This window comes from Psammomys obesus, unplaced genomic scaffold (assembly GCF_907164565.1).
Source record: "Psammomys obesus unplaced genomic scaffold, mPsaObe1.curated_primary_1811, whole genome shotgun sequence".
In the NCBI taxonomy this organism is placed as follows: domain Eukaryota; kingdom Metazoa; phylum Chordata; class Mammalia; order Rodentia; family Muridae; genus Psammomys; species Psammomys obesus.
In genome coordinates this window covers 5,772,599-5,797,136 of record NW_026596120.1, presented here as the reverse complement: position 1 = coordinate 5,797,136, position 24,538 = coordinate 5,772,599, and the positions used below count along the sequence as shown (strand labels likewise).

Below are 24,538 nucleotides of genomic sequence, written 5' to 3'. Positions count from 1 at the left end.
CTTTTCTAGAAGTTTTCCCCAGCAAGCTCCCTTTCCCTGCCTGGTTAACATTTGCATGGCCATGTGCTCTTGTGGTATAACCATATTGTTTCAACTGTCTTCTTTCTTTAGTGTCTAAGAGGCCAGGGGCATGGCTTAGCAGGTAAAGGTGTTGTTGTCAAGCCTGACAACCTGAGTTCTAGTCCTGTGACTCAGGTGGTAGAAGGAGAGAACTAACTTCTACACATTGTCATTCGACCTTCACAAGACGTACACACACACGCACACGCACACACACACACACCATGCACATAAAATAAAAAAATCTTATGAGACTCAATTTGTATCTCTTTTTTAATCATAAGCTGAAAATTACTCTGGTCTGAATGCTGGTTAGCTACAGCAGCATATCTTTGGTAAATGGTTTGCAGTATGACTGCTGACATCTTACCTTAGTTGAAATCAGCTGATTCATCTTTTCAGGTCTTGCTGCTACTGCTTTATTTAAAGTTCATCACATTGTAGCTGACTTTTGAACTGGTTACCTTTGATTTTGAGATTATTTACCAACTTGATGGGCAGTTATTTATTGTAATATTTTCATCCCAAGCCCTGCCCACATGCCAAGGCATTGAGTGGAGGTGAGAGGACCACTTGTGGGAGTTGTTTCTATTCTTACCATATGGATCAGGGATTGAACTCAGGTCATCAGGCTTGGTGGCAAGAACCTTTACCTGCTTTCTCAGTGTCCCTAAATGGTAGTCTCCATAATTAGATTACAAGTGTCTTGGAGTCTGAAAAGATTTAACTATGGGGAAACAGGTAGTGTAGTAGGTGGCTTTTAATTTTTTTAATAACTATATATGTATCTGTCTGTGTCTCTGTATGTCTGTATCTATGTGTCTATGTATCTATGTATCTGTCTATGTATCTATCTGTGTCTCTTATATGTCAGTGTATCTATGTGTCTGTATCTGTCTGTGTAACTATCTATGTATCTCTCTCTCTCTCTCTCTCTCTCTCTGGTTTCTCTGTGATAGTCCTGGATGTCCTGGATTCACTTTTCAGACCAGGTTGGCCTTGAACTCACAGGGATCTGCCTGCCTCTGCTTTCCGGAGTGCTAGGATTAGAGGCACGCACCACTGCCCCTAGCAAAAGGAGAAGCTTCTTTTTTTTTGTTTTTGTTTTTTGAGACAGGGTTTCTCACTGTAGCCTTGGCTGTCCTGGAACTTGCTCTGTAGACCAGACTGGCCAGGAACTCACGGAGAGCCACCTGCTTCTGCCTCCCAGGTGCTGGGATTAAAGGTTTGTGCCACCACTACCATCTGGCCGTGACTTTTATTTTTAAATCCTAGAAATAAAAACAAAAAGAAATAAATCCTAGAAAAGGCCATTTGGTTATGGCACATAGATTAAGGAGATGTTGTCTTTTTTAGCTGCTTTATTGCAAGCTGCTGCTTCTAAGTAAGCCTCGGGGTTATTTGGGCATCCAGTCCCTGTGACTTGCATAGCTTTCCCTTTTTGATTTTAAGCTGTTGAGTAAAGTTGTACTACACATATAAGTATTTTGGATATTTTAATATGGTTTTAATACTGCCCTTGTTCAGGAGTGAGTCTTTACAAGGTGATTTGGGTTGAATTTTTCATAAAGTTTGTTTTTTTTTTTCTTCTAAAACACTTTAAACTTAGTTTCTAGATATTTTTTAATTTTACTGTTATGATACTGCTATTGTTACCTACTGGGTTAATACTAGTGTATTGGAAAACATTGTTTCCCATTAGTCGCTTGGCTGAATTCGTCTTTTGTGAAAGTAGGTATTTGTTATTTTGGATTTTCTAATTTCCAGATGACTCCATATTCCAGGGTGTTTTCACAGTGTTTGGACGGGAACTCCCCAGCCCCCACATCATCTTTCCTTTGAGAAGTGTTAGCTGGGAGAAGAAAATTTACAGAAGAGGGCACAGTGAAAATCAGGATGAACCATAAGATAGACAGAAAGATGAAGGTGGGAGGGACCTTGATGGTTGATGCCTTTTCCTAATTTTTGCCTAAGGCTTATTACATTGGATTTTAGGGAAGTAAATGTTGTAGATGAGGTAATTAAAATAACTCATAAAGCCTGTGTACACTGAGATGTGTCATTTAAAAAAATATGTGAAACTTTAACTGTTGATATTACTAAAACATGACATTGTTTAAAGACAGTTCATTTCTGTGACCCAAGTTAGCATGTGGCATGTTTCATTTTGTTACACAGAGAAGCCCTGTCTCGACCAAAATGAAAAAAGAAAAAAAGAAATTGCTAGCAAATGTGTTTTCTCTGAGACAGGGTCTTAATTATGTATCCTTGGCTGGTCCAGAGACTCACTCTGTAGACCCGGCTGACCACAAACTCACAGAGATACTCCTGCCTCTGCCTCCTAAGTGCTGGAACTAAATGACTGTAATATATACCAGTCTGTCAGAAGCAGCTTTCTTATAGAAAATGACAGCTGTTTGGAGATTTGATAAGATTGTCCTTTCTTTGAACTAGTTCTGCAGTGACTGTTGTGCCTTCTGCTAGGTAGTAAGGTTAATGTGTGGGTTTCCTTGCTCTTACAGCCAGTTATTCATGTTTGCTCTGAGTGACTAGGAAGAGGGAGGTGAGTTCTCTCTATATAAGTTGCTGCTTGACAGTGTTAGTGTTAGGACTTGTGAGAAGAAGCCTTTGTACAAATGTTTTGTTATGATAAGTGGTTTGGTTTCCAGCCTGTACTATGAAAAGGTAATTATATTTCAGTTTTTAATTAGCATTTGTGTCATATATTTAGAAATAGGCATTAATGTTAAAGAATTGACAACACATTTACCTTGGATCACAACTCTTTTTTTAAAACATATTTATTTATTTACCTATCCATTTATCCACCTATTTATTCATTCACTTATTCATTCATTCATTCATTCATTCATTCATTCATTCATTCATTTACTCACTCACTCACCCATTTATTCATTCATTCATTTATTTATTCATTCATTCATTTATTTATTTATTTATCTATTTATTTATTTATTTTTATTCTTTTCTTCTTTTTTTTGTTATACTGTTTTTTTTTTTTTTTTTACAAACCCTTGTGTCGAGGGCTGACTTTCAATAGATCGCAGCGAGGGAGCTGCTCTGTTACATACAAAACCCCAACCCAGAAGCAGGTCGCCTACGAATGGTTTAGCGCCAGGTTCCATTATTTATTTATTATGTATACAGTGTTCTATCTGCACATACACTTGCACGCCAGAAGACACTGGATCTTATTATAGATGGTTGTGAGCCACCATGTGGTTGCTGGGAATTGAACTCAGGACCTCTGGAAGAGCAGGCAGTACTCTTAACCTCTGAGCCATCTCTCCAGCCGGATCGCAACTCTTTTTAAGCCACAGAGTGCAACTGTTTAGTTTCATTAGCTGAAAAGCAGTGGCTGAAAAGCTAGGGAAGATTAAATCTCTGCAGCATAAAAAAAAACAATGTAGAAAGAATTTTCTGATCCTTTAAATATTTACTTTTGTTGTTTTGACTTGTAGAGCCGATCATCAGATGTTCATTCATCTGGATCTTCAGATGCGCATGTAAGTATAAAAGATAGCCTTTTTTTTTCTTTAAAAATTTTTGTATATGTATGAGTTACATGGTAAATGAATACAATTATGTGTGTGAACATTTAATTGTGTCTTCCTTTGTGTTTTGTTTACACAAACTCCCTCAAATTGCATTAGAAACTTGATGTATATTTTTTTAAATTTTTATTGTGCTTATACAATTCTGTACACATAAATGACCCCTTTCTTGCTGCACATTGTACCTGCCTTTTGAAATCCCTGAAAGACAGCTGGCAAAGAGAATGCTGATCAATTCTTTCTCAAGGTATAATGTTCCACCATAGAAAGGTAGATTTGTTAGTTTTCTTCATGGGTATATGACTTTTTTGTTTAAAGGGTTTTTTTGTTTGTTTGTTTGTTTTTGGCATTTTGAATACTGAAATAAATTTTCCCCATGTTATAGCAATATTCAAAGTATGGTGTGCAGATTCATACTGCAAGTTGTTGAAAGGATTTTAGGAGTATGTGGACACAGAATTATTTTGTAACAGGGGCTTTGGGAGATGGCTCAGTAGGTAAAGTGCTTGTCACACAGTACTTGTGTGAAAACTGAGCATGGTAGTGCATGTTTTATTTCATGTTTGTTCTGGGAAGACAGAGATAGGTGGGTGGATCCTTGGAGCACTCTGGCCAGCCAGTATCTGTGAACTGTAGAGTTCAAGGTTCAGTGAGAGGCCTTGCCTCAAAAATAAGGTGGCAAGTGACTAAGGAAGATACTCAACACCAACCTCTGGTCTCCAACCTCATGTACAACAAACGAGTATGTGTGTGCTCCTCTTGGTCATGTAGGCCATAACACCCTTTTGTAAAAATGCCAAGGCATTATTGCCTTTTTCATTATGTTGACATTTTCCCCAATAGTACAGAAGCAACTGGTAGGCAAACTATTGGCATAGGAGCATGAATCAAAGACGTAACTCTAAAGTATATTGTTGTATTCATTCCCATCATGTACTAGTAAAATTGGCTAGTTTAAGAATGTTTCAGTGTGAGCCTTGTTGGGGGCCATACCTGTATCCCCAGAATTTGGGAGGATAATGCAGGAAGAACATGGGATCATGAAGTTGAAGCTGACTCAACTATTATAACAGACAGACCTTGACTCAAAAAAAAAAGGGTATTATTTTTAATGTTGTAAAATTCTTAAGATCCTACTCGTGTATGGGTCTTTCATTTTCCTATCCTATGTGATGAAACAAGTACATATAAAGTCAGCTGTTAACTAGAGTATGATGTTTGTAGTAAGGACTACTGACTTGAAGATGTATCTCTCTTTTATGAACTACCCTTCTTATTTGAAGGAATGCCTAACATATCTGTTATCTGACTTAGGTATTTGACAGATATTTTCTTGAAAGTGAAGAAAAAAGCCTGTTACTTCAAGAGTAACAAATGTTTCCAGTGTGATATTTGAACTTTCAAGGGCAAGTCAGGTTTTGAAAATTTCTTAAGGAATCTACTTATGAACTTGGTATTGTTAATAATGTGTTTTTAGATAACAGTGAAATTTGTTAGCATGTGGACACTTTGGATTAATTCTAGTTTTTAGTACTGTGAATGTCATTTTTGAAATCATTTTTAAAACTTTATCTGAAGATGGATGCATCTGGACCCTCAGATAGTGATATGCCAAGTCGAACACGACCTAAAAGCCCAAGAAAACACAATTATAGGAATGAAAGTGCCCGTGAAAGCCTTTGTGATTCTCCTCATCAGAATCTCTCAAGAGTGAGTATTGTTAAAGATGACAAAGGACAGCTAATGGTTTTACTCTGTCCTTGATTGAATATGGTGGTTTTGTACTTGTTTTTTTTTTTTTTTTTTCTTTCTGAGACAGGGTCTAACTGTGTAGCTCTGGCTTTCCTGAAACTTAGGTCTATAGACTAGGCTGGCCTTGAACTCATAGAGCCATGGCTTCCTCTGCCTCCCAAGCGCTGGGACTAAAAGTGTGCATCACCACAGCCCGGCCTTGTTTCATTTTATACTGTTTGAACTTAATATTATTATTATTTTTTTAAAGATTTATTTATTATTTATACATCATTCTGCCTGTACACCAGATCTTACTGTAGATGGTTATGGGCCACCATGTGGTTGCTGGGAATTGAACTCAGGACCTTTAGAAGAGCAGCAAGTGTTCTTAACCTCTGAGCCACCTCTCCAGCCCCTTAATATTCTTTATTAACGATAAACTCCCCATTTATTTAAAAAAAAAGTGTAGCTCATATTAGCTGTTTCAGTGAAGGTGTTTAATTTTACTTGGAAAATGAACATTTTGATTATTTATTGAGTTACTAGAAATATTCAGGCAATTAAGATAGTTGTTGAGTTAAGTGGAATTGCTCAGTAGATGTGCTCGCTGTGCAAGCCTAGAAACAGGTTAGAGTCTTAGAGCCTATGTAGAGATGGGTGGAAGAAGTTAAGAGTTGTCTTCTGACCTCCACATACATGCCTTGGCATGCACACCCACCTACCCACAACATGCATATACACACACACACAATATATAAGAAAGGATGCAGTCCTAGTGCTCTGAGAGCTTATGCACTCTCTGAAAACACAGGAATAGATGTTAGTCACTTGGCTAAGTGGAGTCCTGGGACTATCAGGAACACAGACGTGTTCTCTGTGTTTATGTGTATGTGTGGTAGGCACGTGTGTGCAGGTGCAAGTAGAGGCCAGAGGTCAACATTGGGCATCTGTCAGTCCACCTTGTTTATTGTGAACCTGGGTTCCTCACTGAATCTAGAGCCCCTTTTCTCTTCTGCCAGTCTGCTAGCCATCCAGTGTCAGACCCACGGTCCTGGGGTTACAGACACACCCACCACCACTGGCTTTCTGCATAGGTGCTGGGGGTCCATACTCAGGTCTTCATTGATGTACACAGTTCACCGACTGAGCTAATTCCCCAGCCCTGGAAAAATGGGTTCTTTCCACAGAGCATCCCTGGTCTTCTAGTTCTTAAAAATCTACTTAGAGAAAGTTTTCTTGAGGTAGGTATATAGGTCAGTGTACTTGTCTAGCGTGTGTGATGCCCTAGCTTCAAATCCTAGCAGTATTTTAAAGTGTACAACTTAAATAACTTTTCTTGTGAAAAAGTTTGGAAAATATTAAGTCATCAGCCATACTTTTTTGTTTGTTTGTTTGTTTTTTTTAAAGACAAAACATTTTTTTTTTTTCCTCTTCAGACAGGGGTTCTTTTTGTAGCCTTGGCTGTCCTGGACTCTTGTAGACCAGGCTGGCCTTGAACTCCCACCTGCCACTGCTTCCCAAGTGCTGGGATTAAAGGTGTATACCACCACTGCCTGTCTAGGAATATATCTTAAAATAGCTTCTTTTTTTTTTTTTCTTGTATTTTTATTTCAGCAAACAACTAATTTTTACATCAAGTAAATATATTGCTCCTTTGAGTAATTTTCTTTGCCATTTCTATCTGTTAGGATATAAACAAAATTGAGCATGCAATTTATTTTTTCTTTTCTTTCACCTCCTTTTTTCTTTATTCCTTCTACTTTTTCTTCCCTTCTTGGGTTTGAGACAGATTTTCTCTGTAGTCTTGGTTGTCCTGGAACTTGCTCTGTAGACCAGGCTGGCCTTGAACTCAAATCTACCTGCTTCTGCCTCCCAACCACCAGGATCAAAGGTGTACGCCATCATGCTTGGCTACAAATTTTGTTTCTTAAAATTGTATTTTTTCTTGAATTTCTATGTAATTTTTATTTGTTTATACTTTTGAAGGTAACTCCAGTGAAACTGAAAAGCGGCAAGACATTTTTAAATTATTTTTGGAGGAAAAGATGATCTTGTTTGAAAATTTGACTTTTTGGACTGGAGAAATGACTCAGTGGTTAAGAGCACTTGCTACTTTTGCCCAGGACCAGGTTTAGTTCCTGGTCCCCCACAGGTGATTTACAAACATCTTTAACTCCAGTTTCAGGGGATTTGACAACTTTCCTCTGATTTCATTGTACCAGGCACACATGTGGTGCACATGCTTATATGCAGGCAAAACACTCCAAACCTTGAGAGAGAGAGAGAGAGAGAGAGAGAGAGAGAGAGAGAGACTGACTTGTGTTACTAACTGCTTATCTTTCACAGAGGGCTTAAAAATAGGTGGCCTCAAAGTTTCTCTACTACACTTCCAAAGTCTAATTTAGTAGTTTGTTACATTCTGCCTGCATGTACACCTGCACACCGGAAGAGGGCACAGATCTCATTATAGATGGTTGTGAGCCACCATTTGGTTTCTGGGAATTGAACTCAGGACCTTTAGAAGAATGGCCAATGTTCTTTACCTCTGAGCTGTCTCTCAAGTCCAACTTCTCATTTTAGTAAGGAAGGAAAAAACTTCACATTTCAGTTAGGTTGTAGTTAGTTAACAATCCTACCTTTTAAGTTTTTGAATCAAGTGAATAAATGAAACAACTATTTAGATCAGATCTCAGGAGGAAACTGCTTCTAAATTGTACAAGTGAAGGCTTCATTGAAATATTGTATGGACCTGCTAGGTGGTTCAAGTTGTAAGGGCATTTACCACCAAACCTCACCCACCCCAGTTTGCACTATGGGACGTACGTGGTGGATAAAGAGAGCTAACTCTTAAGTTGTTCTTTGGCCTTCAGACATTTGGCACATGTGCTCTGTCCTTTATATGCATGCACACAAAAATAAACAAAAATGTACTAAATTCTTTTAAAACAAATGAGAATCTCATTTGTGTATATGCGTTTTGATGAAATCGGCCCTCCATTCTTCCCCTTCCATTTCCACTCACATCCCCCTTCCCACTTTTTCTTAATTTTTAAAATTTTAATTAAAAATACATCATTATTTACCCCTTCTCGTTCCTCTTATTCCTTTTGTGGCCCCACTTCTTCCCTGGCTTCAAATTCATACCCTCTTTTTTTCTTTGATTATTATATTTGGTTATATATACCATAAATATATATATTTCCATTTATATCTACATAAATACAACCTGCTGAGTTGGTTTCAGTGTTGCTTGTGTATATATAGTTTCAGGGCTGACCTCTTGCTATTGTATAACCAGTTGTGGGCTTCATCCCTGGGGAAGACGAATTCTCTTTCTCAGAGGTCTGTAGTTGCCTGTCTCTGTCTAGAGGTAGGCCACTGGAGATTTCCTTCTTTCACTTTAGAATGTCTGTTGGTGGTGTTATTTCGGGTTATGTTTAGGCAGCCAAATTGTTAAGGTTTCATGGGTATGGATTTCCCTGTCATTTCTAGGAGAGAATCTCACAGCAGACTTCCTGTCTCTGTCCTCCAGTTCTGTTTTAGATGTATCCCTTGGGCTAGAGCACTCTCACTCAGTTATTCCCTGTATTTCGGACAGTTGTAGTTTTCTGTGATGGCCTCACTGCTGCAAAGAAAAGCTTCTTTGAGTGGTGAGAGCTATATTTATCAGGCTCCCAACCCTCGTTCCACACCTGGAGCTAGGTCTGTGGGTGTGGAGATGGCAGTGGGCAAGAGACAGGATGGAAGTCTATAGTCTTTTTTTTTTTTTTAATTTTGTTTATTTATTTATTTCATGTATGTGTACTCTATCTGCATGCGTATCTGAATGCCAGAAGAGGGCATCAGATTCCAGTGTAGACGGTTGTGAGCCACCATGTGGTTGCTGGGAATTGAACTCAGGACCTCAAGAAGAGCAGGCAGTGCTCTGATCCGCTGAGCCATCATTCCAGCCCCAGTCTATTGTCTTTAAACCCACTGTGTCTACTTAGGGCTGCCAGATAGAGTTTTCCTATATAAGTTGAGTATCATTTATCTGAACTGCTTGGCATTGAGAAGTGTTTTGGCTTTTGGCTTTTATTATTATTATTAGAATTTTGACTTGGAATATTTTCATACACCTGAGGTTAATTGGGCATGAGACCTAAGACTAAACATAAAATTCATCTTTGTCTTATATATGTCTTACACATACATCCCAAAGGTAATTTGTTACACAGTATTTTTGGACCTGGATTTTGACTGAAACCTGTTCCTTGAGATTAGATATTGGACGTCCCGCTTGTGGTATTGAGTGTTCCAGATTTTAGATTTTTAGATTAAGGATACTCATTTGTGTGTTAAAAAATATTGATAAAGTTTTATATATGCTGAAACCTGAAATACACAGTAGATGGTACATTCTTAGCAGAGAAAATGAAATTGTTAATATCAGTATTTTTGATAAATGAAGTACTCAAATTATAAATGGATGTGATGTGATTTAAATACCTGAACATGAAGTAGGTGATGGCTTTGTGAGATTGGAAATGGATGCCCTGCCCATGTGATGATCTTTTTCTCTCATGGCTACTTTTGCCTAGAGATGTCTATCTTTTCTCTCCTCTGAGCTTTTGTTCTAAGCCTTGGTTGCTATTTGTTATTTAAGCCCTTTTCCCCTTAAAAAATGGCTTTTGCCTATTACTGACTTTGAGTTAGGAATAAAAAGCATTCCTTAATCAGTGAGTGTTTACATCAGAATCAGCCTAAGATGGGCAGCTTTTCTTTGTATTGGTACTTTAGAAACTTCTAAAAACTTGGTTGTCAATTAAAATATGTATGTAAACACAAAATCTTTTTTTTTTTTTTTTTCACAGCCTCTTCTAGAAAACAAGCTTAAAGCGTTCAGTATTGGAAAAATGAGCACAGCAAAGCGAACCTTAAGTAAGAAGGAACAAGAGGAACTAAAGAAAAAGGTAATGTTTGAACTGTATTTTAGGTTATGCTTGGTTATGTGAATGTGTAGGGAGCAGTAGACACCATGTTTCCTGAAGAATTTGATTGCTTAGATGTTTGCAACTCCACACACGAATCACGTCTTTAACACAGAAGATGTTTAGATGAGTTCAGCTTCTCTTCCTGTCTTCTGGTCTATTTCTCTTAGTGATGATTAGTTCTTTTATGATGTGTTGTTTTTGTCAGTGTGTGTAGTGTGTGTTTAGGTGTGCATGCACTGTATTGTTCCCATTTCCCTGAGATGAGTGCTGTAGAGTGAGGGCACTTTCCTCCATTTATCTTTTTAATGAATGTCTTTGTGATTACTTGTAGGGTAGAAGCATTCCATGTTCATAGCATTGTCAGTTTGTAATAATTTACTCATTTAAAATCCTACAGAGGGATTTGTGGTTTTGCTCCTTAGACTTTATATTACAAATAATGCTGTTAGGAATAATGTTACACATAGGTGCATTTTTTTTTCCAGTTTGTTTTTGGAACATATTCCTGAAAGGGAAATTGTTGGAGTGAATGGTAAATTAATAAATGTGGTTCTGCTGTACTTGTCAGTATCGTCAGAGTGTTCTCTGTAGGGCAGGGACACTTTGTTCCCTATCAGTAATGTTATTAGTGATGTCCCTAACCTGATACACTTGAAAGTAGGGGGAGGAGTTTTTGCCAGTCTATATAGTGTGAAAAATAACGCCTCTGTTTATATTTGCAGTTCTTTTAGTGGGAATACAGTTGACTAGCTCCTGCCTCTGTTTTATTTTTCTCTTGGTTTTATTTTTCCTTGTAAAAATTGTTAAATTCAGTTGTCAGTCTTTTCCCACAATTTCTGTGTTTCTAATCAAGTGTATTTTTCTTTCCCTTTCCATTTCTGGCTTATAGAAGAATTTCCCTGTATTTTCTTTTAGGATCTGTATTCCTAGGAGAATACCAATTAATTCCTTAGGATTGTTTTCATTTTTAAGAAAATCTAATCTTTCTGTAGTTTTTCTTAGAAAGAATTGACCTCATTTTATTTTTTACATATAGTTAGTTGTCAGTTATGCTGGTCAATTTTGGGAAAGTCTCTATCTCCCACTGACACTAGATGCTCCTTTTACTGATGTACTTATTCCTTTAATTGAGTAACACTTTTCTACTTGTTATTGGATGTCTTTTCTGATATGTTCCATTCTAATGTTTGATTGGGCGTTTGAGGCAGTGTCTCCTTATGTGGCTGCTTTGTCTTTCTGTATTGACCTCTGAAGTAATAGGCATATACTACCATTCTCAGCTTGCCTTTTTTTTTTTTTTTGAGATAGGGTTTCTCTGTATATCCTTGGCTGTCTTGGACTTACTTTGTAGACAAGGCTGGCCTCAGACCCACAACGATTCTCCTGCCTCTGCCTCCCTGAGTATTGGGATTACAGGTGTGCACCACCACGCCTGGCTTGCTTATTCATACATATTTTGGGAATACTTAGGTGATTTATAAGTGAGAATATCAGTTCTAGCGTTTTCTTTAATTCCATGTCAGGAGTAGGTACTGTGGCTTTGCTTCTGTTGTATCTTTGATTATTTGAGAATGAAGTTTTTATATTTACGAATTAAGTCGTCACATCTTGGAGAACTTCTTAATATAGTAATTAGGATAATATGTTTTCATAAAGTTACTTTGTCTTACATTTTGATTTTTGAATTGTCTTTAAATATATTTGTTTACCTGTATGTATGTAAGTTATTTTTTTCAACTCTAAATTTTTAGTAAAGGAGCAAAGCCTTTTGTTTTAATTACTTAACATTTAATTGTTGTAATACCTAATGTCCGCCAAATATTAGATGCTAGAATTACATGAGAAGGGAGAGGTTTTACATGTTATTTCTTTTCTTTTTTATGTATATGGGTGTTGGGCCTGCCTGTGTTTGTGCACCTTGTGTGCCTGACCAGAAGAGGGAGTTGGTCCCCTAGGACTGGAGTTACAGATGGTTGTGAGCTGCTGTGTGGATGCTGGGACTGGGTCCTTAGGAAGAAGAGCCCGTGCTCTCAACTGAGCTGCCTCTCCACTTGGTGGTGTTAGTCTTTAATACCAGCATTTGGCAGGCAGGTCTCTGTTAAAGACCAGTCTGGTCTACATATTGAGTTTAGATCTGCCTGGCGTACATATTTAATCCCGACTCAAAACAAAAGAACAAAACAAGTCAGACCACACTTAAACAGCAATTCTTTGTCACTAGTATTTCTAATGCACTAATGTACCATTATGCATTTAGGAGGATGAGAAGGCAGCTGCTGAAATTTACGAGGAATTTCTTGCTGCTTTTGAAGGAAGTGATGGTAATAAAGTGAAAACATTTGTTCGAGGAGGGGTTGTTAATGCAGCTAAAGGTAAGTGCAGAGATCTGGATTTGAACAAATCTTGGATAATGTGACAGCAGATTAATTATGGAAGACATCTGACTTTAAATTTCATGTTTCTTTTCTATTAGCACCCTCTAGTGGTTAGAGTAATTAACACTATAAATGACCAAATAGGGAGTAATGAAGAGATACCAAATTTGATAATTGGACTATATAAAGGAGATAATAATAATATTTAAAAACCTCTTTGTATCTCTCAAGTTTATAAAAGCAAATTATGTTGCAAAATTTTTAGAGTTTTGTAGTTCTACTATAAAGTGATTAAGTTGTGATTTTTTTTCAGATAGAGTGGTAATATGTAAATTTAATTTCATTCAAATCTTAATACTAAAAGAGTAAGTAAGAATAACAAGTAAGAATAACAAAAACCAAAATTATGTAGTTTTACAACCTAGTATTTTAAATTTCAGATGAACATGAAACAGATGAAAAAAGAGGTAAAATCTACAAGCCATCTTCAAGGTTTGCAGATCAAAAAAATCCTCCAAATCAGTCGTCCAATGAAAGGCCACCATCTCTTCTTGTGATAGAGACAAAAAAGCCTGTAAGTCATTATTAAATAATTGAGCATTTATTGTAGAAGCTGGCATTGTCATTGGTACTTTGAGTGTATCCCCTGTAAGAAATTTTTTACGGTTTATAAGTCTTGAAGTAAGTGTTGAGTTTTTGATGTTGTCTAACTCAGTAATTTATGTAGACAACTGTTGAAGGATTAGGTCAGGTCATGTAGTCTGAACACTTGTTTCTGTGTTCATATTATATATTTTAGGTCAGAACTTGGGTTCTAAATGTAGGGTAACATTATTCTTTTAACGGTCCTGAACCAAGACCCTAAATTTATTAGCAACATGTAGTACATGTTTCTTGGGTTGGTTTAGTAATTACTGTCAGAGCTGACGTTTCTGTCTTGTAAGTTCTCATTATAGAGTTTTCTATTCATTGGAAATAGGAGTTTTACATTGATAGATGTGGGATCAGGTCTCTTGGAGCCACAGTTTGATTAGTTAAATATGATTACATTAAATAGTGACATTGATTTTTTTTTTCTTGAGTGGCTGTTAAGATAGCTCTGAAAACAATCAAAACATAACATCTTTATTGCTATATAATTCACATACCGTAAAATTTGCTCTTTAAAGTGTATATAATTAGATGGGATCTTTCAGTATATTCACGGTTATTCAAAAATTGCCATTTTGCAATTCCAGAAGCTTTTTGTCACTACCAAAAGAAACCATATATTTCGTTTGATATTTGTTTCACCTAAACTTATTCTTCATAGCCACTGAAGAAAGGAGAGAAAGAAAAGAAAAAAAGCAATTTGGAGCTTTTCAAAGAAGAACTAAAGCAGTAAGTTTTATAGGAAGAATTCTCTATCACAGGCATATTGGACTGGTAATTACAGTTGTTACGATATGTATTAGTTAATATCAGCTGCCTTACAAGTGAGCTTGCTATGGCTATAACAAATGATAGCATGTACTTAAAAGTCAACTAGCATTACATCAGTGTCTTGCTGCTTGTAATGAGTGGATTTAAATCAGTTGGCTTATTTTCTGTCTGGAATCCTGTTTATTCACTATGGTTGAAGTAAGGGGTCATCAGATTTATTAAGAGCAAAAATGTAAGCAGTAGTTTCATGTTGAATTTTGTTTTTACACTAAGGGAGATAGATAATTGTTCCTGTCTTGTAACCGAGGGGGCTAAGTATTCTTGGTTATAATTATAATTAATGTTATTATATAATAATGAAAATACTGTTTGAAAATGATACTTAGGTAAGCTTTATTGCTAAATATGAATAACTTGTGGCTTACTCTTAGTTGACTGTAAATATTTTGAACAGAATTCAGGAAGAACGTGATGAGAGACATAAGACAAAAGGCAGGTTAAGTCGATTTGAACCTCCTCAGTCAGATTCTGATGGTCAGCGACGTTCTAGTAAGTGATGTTTATTTTAATGTACATATTTATGATTCACTGTCCAAAATCTAAGAGTTGTTTTCTTTTTCCCCCCTTTAAGTGGACGTGCCTTCAAGAAGAAATAGATCATCTGGTGGTAATACCGTGTTTTTGCTTTTGTAATTAATAGAAATAGTTTCAGCTTTGTTCTTTGCAGGGTATAATTTGTTTTTCTCCTTGTTCTAGTTCTTGATGACTATGCGCCTGGTTCCCATGATGTAGGAGACCCAAGCACTACCAACTTATATCTTGGAAATATCAATCCACAGGTAAAAGAAAGTTTAAAAGAAAATGTGTTGGCTCATGTTCATTTTTTTGTTGGACAGTTAGATGAAATTAAGATTCTGAAGTTGATAGATCTAATGTAACTAGATAGTATTTAATATTTGTTTTGGAAACTTGGAATTTAGTTAGATCCAAATTGTTTCCTGTACATCTTGAAGGTGTATCTTTTTAGTAACTAGACTGTACTCTTTGAGACACCTGTTCTGATGTGTGTAGCTTGCTTTCTTACGGAGTTCAGTTTTTTTTTTTCCATGTGCCTTTCCCTCTTTGAATGGTTTTCTTATCTTAGCTTGTGCTTGGACGACTCCTGTCTCCCACCTCCCTGGGCTGGGGTTGCAGCACATGCTACCATGCTGGTGTCAGCGTTTTAATTCTTCCGCTGCAGCTTGATTAGTATGTTTAGAGGATATGGTAGTTAGAGTATTTTGTTGAAAAAAAATTAACCTTTGATCCTGCTCTGTATTTACTGACTTTTTTGATTCTGTTCTTGATCATTCTGCAGATGGGTACTAGAGACAGGAAAGTGATGGGGCCTTTTTTCCTTCTATCATCAACAAATACACTCCCCACTCTTGCTTGAAATGCTGTTCAATATATGGACAAACCACTGTTGCAAACAGATGTTTTGACCCCAAGATCTTCAAACAGGAAGAGAATTCAGACATGCCTGTGTTTCCAGTAGCTCTTAAGACCCTAAGCCTTAGCTGCTTATTTAAAATTTAAGGGACTTGGAGAGATGGCTTAATGGTTAAGAGCACTCATTGCTCTTCCGAAGGTCCTGAGTTCAATTCCCAGGATCCGCATAGCAAACTGTCTGATGTTATCTTCTGGTGTGCAGATGTACAGGGAGGCAAAGTACCCATATACATAAAATACAAAATAAATAAACCTTCAAATATTTAAGTAGAAAGTTTCTAATATGAAAATACTGCAAATGCCCTGGCAGGGCAGTTTTTTTTTTTTTTTTTTTTTTTTTTAAACCTGTGTAGAGTTTCTAATATTTGAATGTAATATTGTCACATTAATAGGTTGCTTTTTCCTTTTTACATGATTTTGCTTTCTGGGCTGCATAGAATTCTTTGCTCTTCCTTTTTTTGTTTTACATAACCAAACACTGATGTTTTAATAGATGAATGAAGAAATGCTGTGCCAAGAATTTGGAAGATTTGGACCATTAGCTAGTGTAAAAATTATGTGGCCTAGAACTGATGAAGAAAGAGCAAGAGAAAGAAACTGTGGCTTTGTGGCTTTTATGAATAGAAGAGATGCTGAAAGAGCACTAAAGAATTTAAATGGTAAAGTCCTATTGTCTACTTAGAGAATTTAGATATTTCTTTGATATAGAAAATTATTCATTGAAAACTAAGAATTTAGATCAAATTTGAAAGCATTTGAAAGGAAATTTAATTGAAGTCATTCTGGAGGCTTGTTAAATTAACCTTTTTTTTTTTCTGTAGGAAAAATGATTATGTCTTTTGAAATGAAGTTAGGTTGGGGTAAAGCTGTACCTATTCCTCCACATCCAATATACATTCCTCCTTCAATGATGGAACACACGCTGCCCCCTCCTCCATCCGGACTGCCTTTTAATGCGCAGCCTAGAGAGCGATTAAAAAACCCCAATGCTCCCATGTTGCCACCACCCAAAAACAAGGAGGATTTCGAGAAGGTAATTTAAAAAGTGTACATAGGGCTGCATCTAATATGTAAATACTATATCTGTGGTAGTGTTTCTTTTCAACAATTTTATAGAAATGTGTGTGACTCTGGCAACTCATAAAGTAATAAGTAGATATGTTCCCTGCCTTAGCCCATGAAAACCCTGTATTAAAATATTAGGTCATATTTAATATTTTTATTTGTGACTACCATTCCCTTTTGACCACTAGGTAAGCCTTCCCACCCCTCCCCCAGTGTTGTATTCAGTGTTTGAACTTATTTGTTCTGACAGCGTGATAGTTTTTATTTGGTTAAGTGACATTTCAGTTTAGAAAGCCCACTTAAATAGTTAAATTGTTTGGATGACAGCAAACTAACTTAGCTTTCTAGAGTTACTAGACTATATAATAGCATATATGTTATTTCAAAAATAGTTAATCTAGTAAAAACAAAGGGTGAGTATTTTTCTTTATTAAACATAAAACCAACTTAATTTCAAGTTATAAGAATTTGTTGGTTCTATTATGAGTTAATTACACTTGAAATCGCAGGGCTGGTTTTAAAGGCTTGGGAACAAAGTAGCAAACTTTGTCAGAGGCAAACAGTTAATTACTTCACAAATTAAAATCTTTAACTGATAATTCTCAGTGTAGTACCTATTTTAGTGCATTGATGTGCATTCTAGCAGGAATGTTCTGATTCTTTGCATTTGGTGAACATTAATTGTTCACTGTGAACACATCCATTTGCATTTATGTTATTGCTTAGTGTATTATTACTTCAAATGCAGTGATTGCCTGCAGAACTTGTGATTAGATGTGTAGTATTTTCAATGCATATGTATATTTTTGCTTGTTACTTGTTAACAATACTCACATATTCTATGTTTATTATCTGATGTGACTTCATATACAGACTCTGTCGCAAGCCATAGTCAAAGTGGTTATCCCAACAGAAAGGTACATGTTTTTCTTTATTATTACTGATCTAAATATAGACAATATCCCCTTCTGAATTGAAAAGAACTGGTGTTGAGGAAAAGGTAATACCTTGACTGAGCAATGGCTCCTTCCCAGTACTTTTTGGGGGGAGGATGTATAAAAATTAAGTAAGTTTAGTACATTTTGCAATTTTATGTCATCTTTTCTTTTGTTTTTATTATCATGTTAGAGAGTTTTTAATAGCTTTAGAAATTAAACTGTTTAAATAGATTAATGTGGAGTTGTTGGTCTGTTAATTTGAAACTAGGTATTTTAAGTAAATAGGTGTTTTAAGTAAATTTTAGATAGTGTTACAATTTGACCCAGTCTATTACTTTCTCTTGGTTTCTGGATTATCTATATTTAATGTACAATCTTGGTTTTAGATCTTACTGAAGGTGCAGATATATATATTTTTTCCTTAATTGATTTTTAAGAAGAAATTGCAATTGTTTTCATGCACAATTATTGTATTAGGAACTTTTAGTCATAATAACAAAGGTGTTTGGGTCTCTTTATTTTTCTTTCTTCCCCCATTTTATTTCTTTTTTAATACACTGCTAATGAGGAATAATCATGCTGTAGGTGTGCTCTTGCTCAGTCAAGCTCAGCCTTTTCCCAAACACAGGAACACAACACTGGTTGAATAATAAATGAACACAAAAGTATTCCAAATTCTCTTTGACATTGGCCTTGGTGAGCAGCACCAGCTGAACTGTCTGCGGCAGCGGGGGACCAGGAAACATCATGGGATGGATTGGGAAAGTATACAGTTTTTGACCAGACATTGGTACGATCGACTCCAATAAATGTGGTTTTTATTATAACTGAGAGACTTTTTTTTTTTTTTTGTTGTGGTTGCCCAGAATAAGATAATTACTGTTTAAAAATAAAATAATGCACTTTAAAATATAACATTTTTGTACTACACTCTTTTGTTTTGATAGAAAGTCATTTTTTTAAATAAAATTATATAATCCTTAAGGAAAAAGTATAACAACTGTCTACTTTTGATTCCAAGTCAGCAGCAACTAATTGTCAGATTTCAATTTTAAATAATTATGAAACATTTTTAAACTTACTTTAAACTTGTAATTTTATAAAGATTTTTATCAGTTACAAGCCTGTTTAATACTATAGTGGGTTATTTTTCCACTGTTAGTGATCACAGGGAAAGTATTTTTTGTAGCATTCAAAAAAACAAGTCTAGTAATTTTATGTGTGACTCAGCTTATTGCTAAATAAAATTTTGTGTATTTGTTTTGCTGAAAAGTCTTGACTTAAAATTAGAATGAATCATTTGGTTTTAAATTTGATAAATCACTGTTCATGTTCCCTAAATTACTCAAGTCAAACTGTTATTTTACTATATTGATAAAAGCCTCTGGGTCTATAACATTTGTCCACCTCGTCAATGGTCATGTAATACGATTTGCACATAAAATGTCCCTGAGTTTTAATTTGCCGTTTAGCAGTGGGGATTTTAGAATTGAGTACCAATTACATGGCCCCTTTCTAAGTGGCACGAATTGCATAGGTGCATTGAGTTTCTTCTCACTAGTGAGCACTACTGCAGTCTGCACAGCAGTTAAGACTTTTGTGAAGGAAAATAATTTTTAAGTTAAAATTAAGTGATTAAAAAACAATTTGAAGTTGAATTGGTAGTTCTAAATGTATAATTTCCTCTTGTTAAGATTTAAACCTTCATGTAATTTTTTGGTCTTTGCAATTAACTTTTTTTACTATGTAGAAATATTAGTGTCCATTTAAGTTGTGTTGTTTGAAAACTGTAGAAAATATAGTCAGTAATAGAGATTATTTCATTGTCAGGTACTTTGAAGCAAAGTATTATAGAGCACCCCTCCAAAAAAACTGTCTTCTATAATTATACTTATATTCTAGTTACTTGTCACATGGACTTAATTGAGCTGAGAATATTCAAGATGTAATTTATGTGTGTCTTATATCAAGAGCCAATATCCTTTTGCCTTTCCCAGCTATTACTTGCCAGCTTTGTGCTACCTGGGGACTGTCAAGAGCAGCTTATGAGTATAAGCTGAGTCATGTCTACCTGATGCATTAGTTAGTGTCTGAAATTAGTTTGAAATCTTAAAAGATCTTATTTTCAGATAAAAAAAATTCTTTCCGTGAATGCACGCAATAAAGTGACTTAATAAGACAGTTACTTGTATCTTTTTGGCTTAACTATTGAAAGATGAGCATTACAGAAAGTGGACACCCTCACTGTGTCCCCAGGAGTGAAGGAGTTGATCCACTCATGGCTTTACAATAGAAATTTTTCATTGATTGATAATATGCAGGCAGGATTACATGTTAGGAATTGTAAACTAATTTTGAAGTGTGTTTCAAAGGGATGTTGCCTCATTAAAGGTCAGATTTAATAAAAACTCCATCTGGTATGTGTATACTAGAATCACAGGAATTTGGATGGGTCTTTTATTAAATCAGGGCTTAAATTTGATAAATAGCTTTACATTTTTGTAAATTAAAGTTATGGTTATAACATTTCATTATCATTATGAAAGTGACTGTATTAGGAATATTTTCTCTTAAAACAGACATAGTGTATATATTTTTAGATGGCTGTAACATGCAAATTGTAAGTTAATAATTTTATGTATTCGCAGCTATCCAATTAGTTGTGATTTTTTTTGCATTTTGAAAATATTATTAAGTGGCATTTAGAAAATTAAATCTATAACTATAAGGCTGTCTTGTGGCTTCCCACACTCCTTTACCTCTCCTTCCTTCCCATTCCTCTACCCTCACTGCCCCATTCCCTCTTAATTAATGCACAAGGCCTATGTGTGCTCCAGGTTGTTTTTTTTTTTTTTTTTTTGTTAGTTTGTTTGTTTTTCTATTAAATTCTGTTAGCAGAGTGTTTTTTTTTTTAACTGCATCATTATAGTAACTTAGGTCAAGTGTAGGTTTGTATAGGGGTATGTCTGAATCCATTTTCTTTAACTGTGTTGTTGTTGTAGGAATTTGCTCGCCCTGATACACCGAATGATAGAATTTGTTGTACGTGAAGGGCCAATGTTTGAAGCTATGATTATGAACAGAGAAATCAACAATCCTATGTTCAGGTGTGCTTTTTTTTTTAACTTATCGTAATAAATCTATAACAAAATTTAGTATTAACTATTTTTAAGTGGCATTGAGTACATTCACATTACTAAACAATGTTACCATTCATCCATTCATTTTCAGACATCTTTTCACCTTCTAGAACTGAAACGCTATGCTCATTAAAGAGTAACTAACTCTCCATCTCTCTGGCCTCAATAATAATCTATGTCTATATTCTATACTTATCCTCAGATATGCATTTTAAAGCCTCTTTTAACTCTTTCTTTTTTTCTTTCTTTCTTGTTTGGTATTAAAAATATTTCCAAGAGGGAACTAGTGGTACAGCTCACTGGGTTAAGCGCTCTTGCTGCCAAGCTGACAAATTGAGTTCAGTCCCCAGAACCCATGTGGAAAGAGAGCAGTTCCCAAAAGTTCTGCTTTAACTGTCATTTGTTCTGTGGCATGAATGAGCACATGCACATATACAAACAAATAAGTGCTATGTATGTATTTTTGTCCAAGAATAAAATTCTAAAAACAAAGAATTTTGCAGGATAAGAAGTGAGTCTTAGTCTTTAAGGCTAGAATGTGTTTAGATTGTTTTTTCCATCACTTATTTAGTTATTGTATAACAACTTTAGAATTATCTAGGACGAAAACAGTATTTCATTATTGCTTTTCCAATGAAAGAGTCATAAGCAAGCTAGAATTGAGCAAAGTAGTTTGAAAGAAAATTATTATCTGAATTGCATTCTCTAAGACATTGATTTAAATGGTAAACAAGGCAAAGGTTTTTCAAGTTTACATATTGAGAAAATCTTTCCAATATTCTAATAAATCTTCTGACCTGTGTTTTAATAACAATAGTCCTGCCAAATACGGTGTGGTGGCACACATCTTTAATACTAGCACTTGGGAGGCAGAGGTAGGCGGATCTCTATGAGTTTGAGGACAGCGTTTTTGGGGTACATGGTGAGTTCCAAGAAGGTCACAGCTACATAGAGAGACCCTGTCTCAAACAAAACAAAACAAAACATTAAATTAAAAAAAAATTTATAAAAATAGTCATGACTCAGTGAGACACATTCATTGTGTTCACATTAGTTTCTGAGACAGTCTGGAGCAGGGGAAAGGTGAATATCATGGAAGATAGGATCCCTCCCCTACCACCTTGCCCGAGAATCTGCCTTTGGTCTTTAGAAGTAAGGAGGCACATAGTATTTCTCATTTGTTTAATTGATAGTAGTTCCTTTTTTTTTTTTTTTTTTATTTGAATAGGCTGTTTCATGTAGAACTGTAAAGTAGATAGCTCTCTCCTAAAGAAGATGGTATTTAATGGTTCTGTTTGTTTTGTTTAGGTTCTTATTTGAAAACCAGACACCAGCCCATGTTTACTACAGGTGGAAACTTTATTCTATTCTGCAGGCAAGTAGAAGCAATTACCTTGTTGACTTAACTTGGAGGTTTAGACCTGTCTAATAACGTTCTGGGTATTACTAGGGAGATTCTCCAACGAAATGGCGGACAGAAGATTTTCGCATGTTCAAAAATGGATCCTTCTGGAGACCACCACCATTAAATCCATACCTTCATGGGATGTCAGAAGAACAAGAGACAGAAGCATTTGTAGAGGAGCCTAGTAAAAAGGGAGCACTTAAGGAAGAGTAAGATTTTTTTCTGTTATGTATTCAGGAAAGTTGCTTTAATGGTTGCTTTCATTGGTTGTCTTGCTGTGACTGTTTCACCTGTAAGATACAGCAGTATTTTCACTTGCAAATGTGTAATAGTAACATGTTTTATTATACATCATGATTTTAGACATCTGGGATAAACACAGTGGTAAAGACAAGTAATTGTTCTGTTGACCTTGACTCTCTCTGATGGAATTAGTGTTTATCTCTTAGACACAGTTGAGCGCTTTCTGTGGCATTGCAGTAAAGTTCTTCTAGAGGTCACCTGGAGACTGAGAATTCTCGCCAGAGTGTAAGGTGAAAGAAGAACAAGTACTGTGTAGCTAGTTTGGTCTAGGCAAAGCCTTTTCGTAGTTTGTGTGTAGTAGTTCTGAGATAGCAACTAGCAAACATTAATATTAGTGCTCACTGGTGAGGTGGCTCACCTAATAAGAGCACTTTCTACACTTGCCAAGGACCTGGATTCAGATCCCAGAGCCTACACCGTAGCCCACAATCTCCAGTATCTCAGTTCTAGGGTTCCAGTGACCTCTTATGGCCTCTGCAGCCACCAGATTGGCATGTTGTGAATATATACACATACATGGAGGTAAAAACTCAAGCATATAAGATAAAAATTTAATCTTAAAAAAAAAAATTAGTGGTCACTCAGAATAGGTATAGCCACATTTAAAAAAGCAGAAGTATTTAATAAGTGTTTAGAGGTTCTTCATAAGCTCATGAAAAACGTTGGCTAAAAGATTTTAGCATGGGACCTAGAGAGATGGCTCGGTGGTTAAGAGCACTGGATGCTCTGCTGCAGGACCCTGGCTCAATTCCCAGCTGCCACGTGGCAGCTCACAGTTGTCTGTAAGTCCATTTCTAGGGGATCTGACACCCTCACACAGACATGTGTAGGCAGAACACCAATATACATAAAATAAAAATAAATGATTAAAAGTGATTTAGCATGTAATGTTACATACTTCATTGCAGTGTGTAAGGCTCACTAGCCATTGCGCCAGTGCGTTGCTGAGGTGTTTGTTAGTGGAAGCCTTCAGTTGCTGAGTGTGTCCTTCACGTGTATGCTCGCCTCATTATCTGCAGAGCCAGTGCTTAGTCCACATCCAGCTGTGTCCTGGCTTTGTCAATAAAGGTTACAGTTCTTATGTAACCACAACTGTAATAGTTACTTATTGTGATTGATAATTTACTTACTGTATTTTGTGTGTGGGCACGTGTGTGCGGGCACGGTGTGCACATGCTGTGGCATACATGTGGAGGTTAGTGGACAACTTGAAAGACTCTTTTTCTTTTCAACCCTGTGGTTCTTAGGGATGAAACTGAGGTTATCAGGCTTGCAGGCAAGTGCCCTTATCTGTTGTGCCTTCCAAGTAAAGTTGTATTGAAACACAATGGCGCTCATATCTTGACATGCATATAAGGTTGCCTTGGAATTAAAGCAGTAGAGAGACTGTCTTACAGAGACCATGTGGCCTGTAGGACCTAAAATAGTTACGTTTTCCTTACAGAAAAATCTTGTCCTACTTAATTCCTTGTAAAAGTGTTAAAGTAATCCTTCAAAGAAAGGATGTGGAGAACTTGGACGTTTTCTGTTTTAAGTGGGGACAGTAAGAATGGAACACTTTTGGAGACTTTTAAAAAAATGAACATAATTTAAAATTTACTTATTTTTGTTTTTAAAAAGTTAGAACATTTTGTTAGTTTTAGAAAAAGTATTCTTTATATAAGTTCTTTAAAATTTTGTAACAAAGTTGGGGAACCTAACAACTCAATCTTAAAAACCATTTTATCTGAGTAGGCTTTAAATTAGTTTTTTGTGAGGTGAACCAATGTAACTGATATACTAGAGCAACAGCTATGATAACTAGTCTGTGAGTAGTAATTATTGGGACATTTGGGGTGTTTAAATATTTATAAGTGAAAAATTTATATTCAGACAGCGGGATAAATTAGAAGAAATCTTGCGAGGATTAACTCCAAGGAAAAATGATATTGGAGATGCCATGGTTTTCTGTCTTAATAATGCTGAAGCTGCAGAAGAAATAGTGGATTGCATTACTGAGTCGTTGTCCATCTTAAAGACACCTCTTCCCAAAAAGGTAATAGAAGGATTTTCATTCT

General features: G+C 35.9%; 1 protein-coding gene across 4 annotated transcripts in view; it reads left to right on the top strand.

Moving 5' to 3' along the window:
* The window catches only part of U2surp (U2 snRNP associated SURP domain containing), a 58,334-nt gene that overhangs the window by 6,857 nt on the left and 26,939 nt on the right, over window positions 1–24,538 (top strand). Inside the window, exons 2-17 of one of the 4 annotated variants that reach the window (XM_055629659.1) lie at window positions 3,543–3,587; window positions 5,214–5,345; window positions 10,223–10,321; window positions 12,600–12,714; window positions 13,158–13,291; window positions 14,030–14,097; window positions 14,594–14,688; window positions 14,771–14,803; window positions 14,896–14,978; window positions 16,124–16,289; window positions 16,452–16,663; window positions 17,569–17,612; window positions 20,636–20,740; window positions 22,082–22,148; window positions 22,224–22,387; window positions 24,354–24,516. In XM_055629659.1, the coding sequence (XP_055485634.1) occupies window positions 3,543–3,587; window positions 5,214–5,345; window positions 10,223–10,321; window positions 12,600–12,714; window positions 13,158–13,291; window positions 14,030–14,097; window positions 14,594–14,688; window positions 14,771–14,803; window positions 14,896–14,978; window positions 16,124–16,289; window positions 16,452–16,663; window positions 17,569–17,612; window positions 20,636–20,740; window positions 22,082–22,148; window positions 22,224–22,387; window positions 24,354–24,516 (1,725 nt within the window). Of the gene's footprint in view, window positions 1–3,542; window positions 3,588–5,213; window positions 5,346–10,222; window positions 10,322–12,599; window positions 12,715–13,157; window positions 13,292–14,029; window positions 14,098–14,593; window positions 14,689–14,770; window positions 14,807–14,895; window positions 14,979–16,123; window positions 16,290–16,451; window positions 16,664–17,568; window positions 17,613–20,635; window positions 20,741–22,081; window positions 22,149–22,223; window positions 22,388–24,353; window positions 24,517–24,538 lie in introns of all 4 variants that reach the window. The other 3 variants (XM_055629658.1, XM_055629661.1, XM_055629660.1) reach the window with 3 other exon arrangements.